This window comes from Melospiza georgiana, chromosome 1 (assembly GCF_028018845.1).
Source record: "Melospiza georgiana isolate bMelGeo1 chromosome 1, bMelGeo1.pri, whole genome shotgun sequence".
Taxonomy (NCBI): domain Eukaryota; kingdom Metazoa; phylum Chordata; class Aves; order Passeriformes; family Passerellidae; genus Melospiza; species Melospiza georgiana.
The window spans coordinates 58,435,853-58,449,209 of record NC_080430.1 but is presented as its reverse complement, the minus strand read 5'-3'; the positions used below and the strand labels follow the sequence as shown (position 1 = coordinate 58,449,209).

Genomic DNA, 13,357 nt, shown 5'->3' with positions numbered 1-13,357 from the left:
GGTTTGCTTTGAAAAATCTAGATGTTTTTCTAATTTAGATTAGAAAAACCTAAATGCTTTTGTCTTTTCCTCCTTTTTGTGTTTCTACAGAGCAAGGAAGCAAGACTAACCCATAGGAGAAAATCTCATTGCCTTCCAGAGTAGAAGAACAAGGACCAATCAGTAATATGCTAAGGAAGCAAAGAATGTATTCACCTAATTAAAATAGCAAGTGTGACTCAGATTTAACTCATTTTTTCCTTGTCAAACTGGGAAATTCCTAATCAAATGTGAATGAAGGGGAGCTAAATTCCAAATGAAATAAGTTTGTATTGAAGACGTAGTGGGGAACGGAATCCTTGGAAAGAATTTAGATCACATGAAAGACAGAAGTTCATTTAGTATGGCAAACCTGATAAAAATACTACCTTAGAATGTATTTCTTTTGCCAGTTAATGGGGTGTAATCTAGCTCTTTTCCTCCATAGGCAGTTGGCCAAAGGAAACAGGAAAAAAAATCCATAAGAATATGCGTGCCAGCAGCATATACTTTCTCATATATTGGAATGAAAGTTAAGTGCCCAGCTTAGTATTCTGTTCAAGGAGATAATCTGTGCTCAAGTGGTAACATATAATTTGGCAAACTGCACATGTGGTGGTGCCAGCTGCTGTGACATGAAACACTTAGGCGACAAAACAGTTTATGGTCTATGGTGGAACCACCCTGTGTTAGAAGACTGGCACAGGGAAAGTGTCAAATTTGTGTAACATGTTAGATAACTTTTTTATTACAGTTAAGACTGTTCTAGAAGTGAACAACAATAAAAATACATGCAAGAGAACTTTTCAAATGACATTTTAAAGTTTTCTATGAATTCCTGCTGCTGAGGGAAGAAAATCAGTATTCACTATTGAGGTTGCTTTACTTCATACTGTGGCATCCTACTAAAATGCATAACAACATTGTATTAGTGTTCATACCACACTTCTGTCATGGATATTGCTATAAATTTAGAAATCAATTTAGAAACTCTTTTGAATTATTTGTCTTACAGTTGAACTTCAGAATCTGATGCACTACAGCCAGTCTGCCTAATTATGATTATTTGCCTTGGCAACTGTCATCCATGATGCTATCTGCTGAAAACTGTTATCTGCTTAAGACTGTATGGTTGTGTGTCTTTAGTCATCTAATAAGGACAGGTTTGTGTGAGCCTGTTCACCCCTCCTCCTTTGCTCTCTCTAATTGAAGCTACACAATGCAAGTAGGAAAAATAAACTGAAAAATTCAGAGTCAAACACTAGCATATTTGATTGACAGTTGCTTGAAAGAGAACATATTATAAATTTTCCATTATTTGTTCCAAAAGTCCTAACAGCCAGAGTAATAACAGGTTTAGAATTATATAACCACCAATTTTTAAGTTATCAATTTATTGCAGAATCATCTAGATTGGAAAAGGCCTCTGAGATCACCAAGTCCAACCTCTGGTCAGACACTCCCTTGTCAACAAGACCATGGCACTGAGTGCCACGTACAGTTGGTTTGTTTGAACACATCCAATGATGGAGACTCCATCACCTCCCTGGGCAGCCCATAACTATGCTTGACTGTCCTTTCCATGAAGAAATTCTTCCTAAGGTCCAACCTGAACCTCCCTTGGTAGAGTTTGAGGCCATGTCCTCTTGTCACTTGTTACCTGGGAGAAGAGACTGACCCTCACCTGGCTACAACCTCCTTTCATGCAGTTGTAGAGATCAATACAATCCCCCCGAGCCTCCTTTTCTTCAAGCTAAACAACCCCAACTCTCTCAACACCTCCTCACAGGACTTACTCTCCAGACCCTTCCCCAGCTTAACTGCCCTTCTCTGGACACGCTCCAGCCCCTCAATGCCTTTCTTGTAGTGAGGAGCCCACATCTGAACACAGGATTCAAAATGTGGCCTGACCAGTGCCCAGTACCTGGGGACAATCACTTCCCCAGTCGTGCTGGCCACACTATTACTGATACAGGCCAGGATGCCACTGATATCTTGTGACAAAAAATGGAATGGCTGATAACCAATTTAATTTACATATTTAATTTGCTTTCTTTTTACACAGAATAATAGAGTTAATTTTCTTCACAGTGGCTAGTAGGGTGCTGTGTTTTGGATTTGTGCTGAAAACAGCATTGATAACACAGGGATGTTTCAGTTATTGCTGATCAGAGTGCACTCAGAGCCAAGGGATTTTCTGCCTCTCACATCATCCTGCCAGTGAGGAGGCTTTATATGCACAAGAGTCTGGGTGGCGACAGATTCTTTGGTTAGTTGGGGACACCTGACCCCAACTAACCAAAGGGATTTTCCATAACATATGGTGCCATGTTCAGCATATAAACTGTTGGAAAAAAAGAGGAAGGAGGATGATATTCATAGTCATGGAATTTGTCTTCTCTAGTGACCATTACATTTGACCAAACTCTGCTTTCCTAAGAATGGCTGAACACCAATCTGCCAATGGGAAGCAGCGACTTAATTTCTTGTTTTGTTTTGCTTGCATGTATAGCTTTTGCTTTGGCTATTAAAGTGTCTTTATGTCAATCCATGAACTTTCTCACCTTTGTTCTTTCTATTCTTTCCCCCATCCCACCATGGAGAGAGAGAAGGAGGAAAGAGCTATGTGCTGCTTAGCTGTGCTTGGAATTAAACCACAACATTTACTAACATCAGAAAAATTTCAAGGGATGAAATAAAGTTCAACCAAATAGTTATAGTAATGACCTAGCCTGTTCTTATATGTTGTTTTTTTAAATGTTTTTATAGACTTTCCTTAAGTTTCATTTTGTAAAATAAAGGCATGAAACTAGTGTAATAAAATTACAAGGTAACTAAAATATATGAACTTTATATGATTTACAAATATATGTTTTTATTCTATGTTACCCATTTTGTTATTTATGCTACACTTTGGAACTGCAAGTCTAGTAGCAAGGTGCATCTCTTATCCTACAGCTGCGCAGCCCTAAGTTGCGGTGTCCTCTTGTAACCACTCCCAAAGAAAAAAACCTCATCTTCTGTTTTAACAAAGAGCTCAGGATAGAAAGGTTGAACTGCCCTTGGATATGCCTGTTACTATTAGGGATTACAGCCAGTAAATTAAAGGGTTAGACTACAAGCCTCACTTTTACTTGGCCAAAGTCAGATAAGAGGAGTCCTGGTGGTATGCCAAGCAGTGTAGCTTCTTGCACTAGCTGGATGCAGATAAGATGTTCATTCTGCAAACCAAGACATGCAACAGATCTGTAAAATTAAAACACATTTATTTGTTTGCTATACCTTTCCTTGCAGGAGGTTGCAAGCAACTCCGAATAACTTCAGGTTTAAGCTAAAGCCTTAATCTATTTAATCTGAGTAGCCCTGAGTTTTATTATTTGCTCTGTGAAGGATAGACACACGCACGATTATTGCAGGACTGGAGACTAACAGGTGCTGGTCAGTAGAAAGCTTCTGGGCAATTATTGCTTTGTGGGAGACAGAAATGTACCTCCATATCTCTTTTTACCTGAGACAGGCAGAAGATGGACCAGGGATGCCATGTATTTCTTTTCTGTGTAAGGATCTAAGCAGCCAAATGGGGCAAACGAAGCAGACACCAAGATAATTTCTAATCTCTGATTTGGCTAAGAGACACTGCTGGTCAGCCTGCACAAGTGGGCCTGAAGTCCAGTAGTTCAAACTGACAGCCTGAAATTGCAACACTCCTTATTTCTTCTTTTGCCTGATCCTAGTAAAGAACAAATAGATTTTTGAAGATAGAATTTCCTGTGTAAGACTGTAATTTGATGATGTAATAGATACAATTTTAAGCTGTTCTGTAACATAGAACATAGTAGCAATGTTGTACAGGCTCACCCTGCTAGCTAAAATTAGTCGACCTATATTTTTCAAAGATCATACTGGCTAGCTTTTGCAGAGGACCAAGCATCACCAGATACCTTGCACTTTCTGCAAAACCAGTATCACTTCCCTGCTGCATCATTTGACAGGAATATGGTTTTGCATCCACACATGATCCGTGTGAAATTTTTGCTGCAGGGTGATTTGCTGATGCATTCTGCCAGTATGAATGGTTACAGAAACAAGGACTGTATTAATGATAGATTTCATATATTATTCTGCACTGAAAAAAAAAGATGCGATATTCTGAGGACAAAAAGTACGGGAAACATGAGGAGAACCTGATAAGCGCGATGTCAGGCACTCTAGAAATTACTTCTGCCTGGGGCTGTGCAAATAACTAATTCCTTCATTTGGTTGCTGAATTAAAAAGCTAAAAATCTCATCAAACTGTTATCCACTACCAAAACAAGATCCAACACTATTTGCTTTATTCAAAGTTAATGTAATTTTTCCCTTTCTTCATAAGGGCTTGAAATTAAACACAACAGACAAACCCACTGGAGGGCTTCTGTAGGAGTCAACTTTTTACTGAAATATACAGGAGGTGGTACAGACATCCAAAATGCAAAATGTCTAGATCAAATTTTTTTAAAGGGGAATGAGGCAGAGAATTCGAAAGCAAGACAACCTAAGCAGTAGTTCAAAGTATGATGCAGTGAGAGACGTGTTATCTTTTGTTGACACCTTTTCCGTTTCTATGAATAGTTATTAATCAAACCTTTGACTCAGTGGTGACCCAGTTACTACATGCAACATTAAGGACATTGCCCTAAATTGCAGAAGACACTTGGAATGCAGACACATAGCATGCAGATATTTGCACACAAAATTCAGCACTGCATAAGGAAAATTTAGCTAGCTGCACATTAGCTGGTGAACATGTATGAAGGAACTGCAGACCGTCACCAAAGTTCTAGTCTGTCTCCCAGAATCAGTGTTATTGCAGTAGCATGGTGTTGAACAACATTTCAGCAAATCTAATTAGTCTAGCTGGAGTGGCAGTGTTGTGGTCCTGAAGCTAGACACACAGCTGGCTGTCTCAGCCCCAAGCTTCCTAATTCCCAGTAATTTTTAAGTGCTTCACTCAGTTTCTTATATTAAATAGATTAAAGTTTCATGCGTTGTAGTGAAGTACACAACTATTTCTTGAAAGACAAGTGCCACCAATAAATACATTTCTCCAGTCCCAAAGGTTTGAAAAACTAGATTTGATTTCACAATTAGTTTTTAAGACAGCAATTCACCCGTTCTGGATACTTTGCTATTTTCCAGTTGATTTTCCAATGTCAATTCTAATTGTGAGGAAGTACAAAAGTTACATTTAGGTTGGAAGGAAAGATCTAAACAAATGGCTTGAAAGAAGGCTTTATTGTGCAAATATACTTGCATGTACTAATGAAACTAAATAATCGGTGAAGATATTTAAGGTTTGCATGAAGTCAAATGTTTTCCCTTCCTTATATGAAAGCAACAGGCCTTCCTTATATGAAAGCAACAGGCACTTTTCATATCAACCTGTGCTACAACAAGTGCATTTCACCAAGGAAAATTATGTGTTTTATCCCCAAATTTAGTGTATGAATATGCATCAAAATATTCTTCTTGGCAGGGCAAGAAAAGGAGGGAATGTGATTAAGATTCATTATAAGGTTGGCAAGACTGGGCTAGGATGTAGCTTCCATGCATCAGCAGACCAACGATATGACAGGCCTTCACCTTGGAAAGAGAGATGAGCAGGGTTATGAAAGTCTACAGTGTTGTGAGTGGCATGGAAGAGGTTATGGCAGGATGATTACCAATGTCACAAAACAAGAGCTGGAAAGCACAAAATCAATTAATCAGACAACAAGTCCATGACAAATAAAAGGCAGTTGTTTTACACAGCGCATACTTCGAATATTAATTAGCACCCAGTTACAGTGATGACCACAAAACTGTGGGGATGACAAAACTATAAAGATGCTAAAAGAGACACTTGGAAAATGAGAGTCTGCAGGTCTTTGAAGACAGTGGTCCAGTTGCTTCTCAAATTAAGATAGACTCAGAAGAACAATCATATCTCTTCCTTGGAACACAGCTCCATTTCAGGAGCTACTATACATGCAATTAATACACAGTGAGTCACATCTTCCTTATATTCCCTTTTAGTCAGATGGCAATCAGTTGCATCAGCAGCAGACTCCTTTTTCTGTATTGAATACATCCCCCATTCCCCATCCCTACTTGCTCCTTTCTTTCTTTCTTGGGAAGGGGTGAAGTACTGCTAGGAGAACAGCTGGGATGTCTTAAGACCAGGAGTCCTTCAGGGAGCTGGGTGACAATGCTTTTTTTGCTATACAGGCAAAGGATGATGTGGAATTAAGGAAGTGGACACAGAGAGATGGTGCAGTGGGAGTGAGGGGAAGTGCTCACATGCTCTTAAGGAGCATGAACAGAAAAAACAGAATTCCAGGGAAATGGACCCACCTCCCAATAATTATTCTTAGCTGTTTGCTCTGCAGAGGATGGCTTGCTGCTGAGATTTATAGATAACAAGAGAAAAGGTATTTATCCCAAGTGAATGATTGTAACTATTTGCTCATTATCTAAAACTTGGTTCTTGGCCTTTGCTTCTGGTGGAATTGCAATCCAACATTCCACAATGCAAGAAATGGATGATGCTGCCATGAAAGCCCGTTATTCATTGTGACCACAGATAATAGATAACAGGGTGAGCCTCACACTGAATATTAAAACAAACAGAATCTGTCTGCTCTCTTTCTCCCCAGCAACACTTTCAAGGCTATTTGCATGAATCCAAAAATGCACCAACACAAGATATTTACTCTTGCTCACAAAAATAGTTTTATCAAAATTATCCTTTGGGGCTCTTACTACAAATACATCCCATGAGGAGAATTCACTGTAAGTAGGACACAGAGGAAGAAATCTCACTTACAGCTTCATCTGTGGTGTCTGTCTCACACAGTCAACACTTCAACTCCAGGAAGCTGTGTTTGTTCAAAAGTCAAGACCATGTTCTTTCCAGTAAGAGACTTGCACAGAAATGTCAGGGAATAATTTTACCATTTTGGATCACAATTCTCAGTGTTAAAGGGTTATGTTTTCTAGGGCAGATCATTTGGATGAGATAAGAAAGTCTGATGAAAACATTCAGACCTTTTTAACATGTAATGTTGATACTTCAGAGAACAAAAATACAGAACTGATCACAAAAATTGAACTAGGTCAGCAGCATTTCTTCTCTCAAAACACTCTTGAGTGCTGCCAGCTGGAAACTCAGAGTATGTTATGCCACAACAACTGCAGAATAATTCTGTAGCCTGTAATCGTGTTTTAATTCTCACCCTGGTTCTAGAGCTATGCTAATACAGTGTGAGAAGAGCCACAGAAAGTATTTTGGTGCTACTTGTGACAACTAATTAGCATATTTCACAACTGCACTGAGTTTTACACTGTAATATATAAAATTAATTTCACAAGTGTAAGAGAAAAGTTTATTCTCTTTCCTGACCTGTACAATGCCTTAGAAAAACATTTGCAGGATTATCTAGGTACACTATCAACAATAATGGCAATTATGTGTAATGTTACTGCTTTTGTTGTGTTTCTACATGCATGGATAACATATAAAATAAGACAGATTGCTAACGTGGGTTTGGTTTTTTTTTGTTAAGAGAAATTGCTAAGAGAAATACAAAAAATCAATTTTGTTTTCATGCTGGATCCCAGAAGTAGGTTTTCAAAGACAGAAATGACAGGCTTGTTTAAATCCCATAAGTGAATTTATGACACATTTATGCCTTTAAGAAGTCTGCAGCCTTGGATTACAAAAGACCAGAATTAAATCTAAAGGCTTTGATTCTAACACCATTTTTACACAGCCAGCAAAGACATGCAGTGTTCAAAGAGATGTCTACTTATTAGAGAGTATGTTCAGCTCACAAACAACATATTCACTTAATTCATAACAGAAAGTACTTATGGACTTGTGTTACTCCACACATAGGAACAGACTTGCTAAAGAAATTGCAGATGAGGGATAGTAAAATTGAGTGAGGTACACAAGCTTTGAGGACCCTGCCATCTTGTTTGGTCTAAGTAACCGCCACACATCACAGACACATTTTCTGAAAAATCCTTTCCTTAGGATTTTTTTCTCCTGAGAAACTGAGAGGCCTCAGGAACAAAATGTAAACAATGGTTATCTGCTGCTATGGAATGCAACAGGTGGATCTGTGATTGGTCTCATGTAGTTTTTTCTAATTAATGGCCAATCACAGTCAGCTGGCTCAGACTCTCTGTCCAAGACACAAGCTTTTGTCATCATTCTTTCTTTTTCTATTCTTAGCTAGCCTTCTGATGAAATCCTTTCTTTTATTTTTTAGTATAGTTTTAATATCATATGTATCATAAAATAATAAATCAAGCCTTTTGAAACATGGAGTCAGATCCTCGTCTCTTCCCTCATCCTAAGGCCCCAGGAAACACCATCACAACCACACCACAGAGGTATTCCAGTGTCACTCTCTATTATCACCTATACAGAAAGAAAAAGCTAGTCCAAACCTTACACACCGATAGATAATAGCAGATTTAAGCTATGACAGGTTTAAGCTATAAAAGACAAAGATTGTTGTCTTTTTCCCAACCTGGAAGTGAAACTTGAGATAATTTTAGCTCAAGGAGGTAATATAAAAGGGGAACTTTATTTGAAGGCCTTCAGAAGCAGTTATGGAAAGATGTCCACAAAAGCCCATCCTTCTCCAGGGATAAGTACATTTTTAAAGGTTCAGAAAATTAGCATAATTGATAAAAAATACCAGTTAGGAAGACAAGTGGTGATGCAATTCCCTCCCGAGGCCAAGTCCCTTCTCTGGAGCCCCCCCTTCAGCACTTGTTGTACTTTGTCCATGAGATGTATCTCAGAGAGTTGTTCTGAGCCTTGGTTCCCAGGAGGAATCAAGATAGCATGGAGCCTTGTACCCTCCCAGGCTTGGAGCTCTGGAATATGTTTTGTCTTTCTGCATAGGGAAAGACCATGAAAAAGTACTGGGAAAAGTAGCTACTAATACAATGGGACAGAGTTACAAATATTTGTGCGAAAAATATAGAGAACATATAAAGGAAAAAAAAAAAAGGGAAAACCCAAATGGCATCAAGATCTGTAAGTAAAAACAGCAAGGTTCACAATAAGCATTTTCTTTGTCTATTGTTTCCAAATATGCTTGGAAGGCTGACTGATAAAATTGTATGAAAAAACTATCAAATAACTGAAGTGATTTTTGAGAAGAGATACTGATTGCTATTACAGTTATTCTTATTATTAGTTGTACAAAAACATAATATATTCATTCTTGTTATCACTTATACTTATTCAGTTACCAGTGCAGCTCCTTGTGCCCAAAATGTTGACTTTTTTTATCGATGCTATGAAGGCAAACACGTTATAGAACATTTAGTGAGAAGAAAAGTACTTACAGTGCATCTAACACCCAACCAAAAACATCCAAAACATCCATACAGATAAATAACCACAATCTTATATTACAAAAGTGTGTTGACTTTGATTCAGCCCTAAAATAGATCCCTCTGGCACTGGAACTGACAGTAGCTGTGGAGTCAGCCTGTACCTTCTCTGAGCTCTGCAGATGAAGAGTGAAGAGTGTGCATCCTCTGGGGAGGAGGACCTGAAGCAGATGGGGGAAGGCAGCATTTCCTATGCAATGGAAATGCACACATGCCCTAGCATACATTTGGCAACAATGTCCTGACCTATGGTTCACATAACTACAGTCATCTCAGGAGAAACAGAGAAAAATAAGTAAGTTTTAGAAACTGACCTGTTTTTCATTTTCATCCTCCAGTCTCAGCCTGTCCTCAATGCAGTTCCTGGCCTGAAGGAATGCCTTCCTTTGAGCCCTTTCTGTCAAAATCCTCACAAAGACCCCATACAAATTTACACTGACAAAAAGGATTGCATTGGCCACAAGCTGTAAGAAAGAAACAGAAATAAATGTATATTTTAAAATACAGATTTTCATTTTACATTTCTTCTCAGCAAGGATATATTAAAAAAAAATTGTTGAAAACTGTGCCTTGCTAGCCACATCACTGATACCCCTTCCTGCACTGAAACAATTACAGCAGCTTTCACAAATATGGAAAAGCAATACTGCATAATACAGAATTTTGCATCTGTTGGAGTTAATTTCTTTTAGCTTGTCATCTTCATTCATCACCATTTCTTTCATCAGCCCATTGGCAGATCTGTCCACCTAATAAGGAGAGTAATATCATCAGTATTTGTTCAAATATACCCTGAAAACTTAAATAGTTTTTCTATGCCTTTGTAAAGAAAATATATTATTGTCCCTTTTTTAATAGTGGAGAAGACAGGGATTAACAAATCCGTGACTGCAAAAAATGTGTGCCTAAGTACTCCAAGCTTTCATATTGTGTAGTTTGCATTTGGAAAATCTGTTTCTCTTCCCCTATTCACTGTTAGCAACCATATTGTACTATTTGAGAAATCATCCAAAATATCGTTGATGCTATCCTGCAGCAGATCTCTCAGAAAGTGCTGAGTCCTTTTAGATAATGGCCCTCAGCTCAACCCAAGGCCCACCACTATGCAATAATCAGTGACCATGAATTACTTTGGAACTACTTCTATGAACAGTGTTTTTGTGAAGGACACAAAAAGACACAACTGCCTTTCTGGGTTTTTTAAATGTTTTAACAATATGTGATAAAGTTACTTAACTAACATAAATAACCGAACAGTGGTTTGTACACAACTTCTGTATCAAAGGCAATTATGTCCAAGTTTCTCACCATATCTCTCAAACATGTCTTCAGATTATAATTTCTGCAATGCAATGTCTATTTAGTTAGGAGAAAGTGGTGCCTTTTTACCCATTGTCTTTTCAGTCCCAGTATCCTTATATACCCTAGAGCCTTCAACAACATCATGGTAAGGATTCATGGGACTCACAAATTCCCAAAAATCAGAAATGAGCTGGCATTTAAACCGGTCAAGAGGGACCAAAGTAAGAGCAAAGAAAGACATTACAGCAAGTAACAGAATTCATGTTAAGTTCCTATCCACCTAAAATAGTCGAAAAAGACCATATAACTGACATTTGTTTCCTTTTTCAAGGTATACATTTCAAGGTAATACACCTCCACTGTTGCATGATCTACCAGCATAAATTGGAGAGGGGACAATTTCTTTTGATTGCACATTATAAGAAGTCGAAGTGTACCAACAACATAATCAAATTTTAAGAAAAATAAAACCATGGATATTGTTGTAGAGAATGCTTCCTTAAGAAGACTAGGGTTGAAGGGTTTATGGTAAGCCATTATGGTAAACAAAGATCCAAAATGACATCCCTGATATCTTTGGACAGACTTTGGGAAATGTTCCACTCTGCAAAAATCAGCAGGAAATTTCTGATGTGCAGAACTAATAGTTCTACCTATTAGAACTAACTAATAGGTAGGATGTTTATTACTAAAGGTAATAAACATCCTACCTATTCACTCAAAATAGTGGGAAGAATTGAAAGACTCATTCTGGGTCAGTTTTACAGACCTTCATGGATTCACAAGTCCTCTTTTACCTTCAAACCTGGTTGTTATTAGTCAACAGGACATCAACAACAAATTCCCTGCAAATGTTCTCACCAGCACAAAATCCAATGATAACCTATCACAATTAAAGGAGCTGTGTCTAGTGGTACTTTCCCCCTCAGTTATCAAGAAAGAAACAATTATCTCACAAGAGCTAAAAGCAGTGAGGAATGGTGTTATAGCTTCCTCCCAAGAATGGCAAAAGGTAGGTGTCACAGTTTGACGCTGGGACAGTGCTGGTGCCTCCATGAACATATATGCTCCCTGGTGTCTGCTGTGCAATGTGACCAGGAATAGAGCAAAGCAGGTTCCAACTTAGGAATAAAGAAGAAAAACTTTATTAACCTACAACTATGTATTAAAAGAAACACACATAGAACTCAGAATGAAAACCTTCCAAAAAAATCCCTCCTCCTTTCACTAAATTTCCAATATATTGCAGTAAGAAAAAACCTTGGATTCTCAATTACATTACCATCCCTCAGATCACCAATTCTCAGTCCATCACCACCCTTCAGATAATCAATTCTCAGTTCATCAAGGAGAGGAGTCCCTCTTGTGCCATAGGTTTCCCCTGGAAACACAGTTGAGATCTCTTGTGTTTCCACGTCACACGTGGCACCACCTGGACATCATTTGCCATCGTGACATCTTCCTTCCATGTCCAGTGCTTTCACCACTGCGCATGGGCCAGAGCTGCTTCTAGGGTTCCCCTTTTAAAGATGCTTTGTCCAGTTCCCAAAAAAAGCACAGTCTCTCACTTTCGGGACACCTGTCGCCCCCCAAATTCACTCCCTGGGGCTGAGGGGTCTCGAGAACAGAGATCTTCTTCTTCCCTGTAGACGGAGGGCACCACCACCCTCCTCACCCATTGTCTCTGTTCACGCACTCCTTCACATAACATCACTGCACTCTCTTGGCTCCAAGTCATTGCCTCCCCCTAAATGCAGTCTCTGTGTCACAGGAAAAATGGTTCTGTCCATGGCTATACGAGAAAAGTCCAGCCAAAGGCCACTCCATCATCTCCTCCCACCAAGATTGTTCTCAACTACTCTCATGGCCCATTTCCTCTTGACTCATCTCTATCTCTTTTCTCATTCAGCTCCAGGAGGATCAGCATTTGTAAGGTTTCCATCATGCAAGGAAAGGGTTAAAAATCTCAGGCTCTGCATGTCCAGAACTCCCATGGCTGCCCTGCTGGGCACCTTCTCCCTGCATCCCCTCTTCTCCTTCTTGGCCAGCCTGCTATCAAATTTCAAGGTGGCACAAGCCCAGACACCAGCTCTCTCTCTCTCTCTCCTGGTGGGTGGGTGGCTGCCCGATGCCTCTTGATGCTCCTCCACCCTTCCATCCTGCAGGGGCCTTCACCTCCCTTCTCTGTCCAAGGCCTGGCCTACCTCACCGGGCCGCACGGCTTCCCCTCTCCCGCCCAGCCCGCAGCCGGGCAGGGGAGCTCCGACCTCCCTCACGGACTGGACAGAACCCAGGAGAGCTTCCCCCTGCGAGTTCTCTGCTTTTAACCCCCTGTGTTCTCAGAGGCGTATCCATGTCCTCGGTGGCCACACCAGGTGCCAGTATTCAAATATGAGCGCCCATTGGTTTGACCACAGCATCCCAAAAACTCACTTCCTTTTTCAACCGGACAGCAAGTTCATCTGCATCCTGATTAATTTTAACCTCACAATCTCATATACCCTTACTAAAATGCTACTTCAGATGACAATACAGATAGTAAAACTTTGAAGATGAAATGCAGTACATGAGCATATTATTTCATTATGCAGGTTGAGTATAG

General features: G+C 39.4%; 1 protein-coding gene across 3 annotated transcripts in view; it reads right to left on the bottom strand.

Annotated features, from left to right (window-relative positions):
• The window catches only part of ADCY1 (adenylate cyclase 1), a 162,172-nt gene that overhangs the window by 105,784 nt on the left and 43,031 nt on the right, over positions 1-13,357 (bottom strand). For all 3 annotated transcript variants that reach the window (XM_058044885.1, XM_058044894.1, XM_058044904.1), the window contains exon 2: positions 9,768-9,917. In XM_058044885.1, coding sequence (XP_057900868.1) covers positions 9,768-9,917 — 150 coding nt within the window. The remainder of the gene's footprint in view (positions 1-9,767; positions 9,918-13,357) is intronic.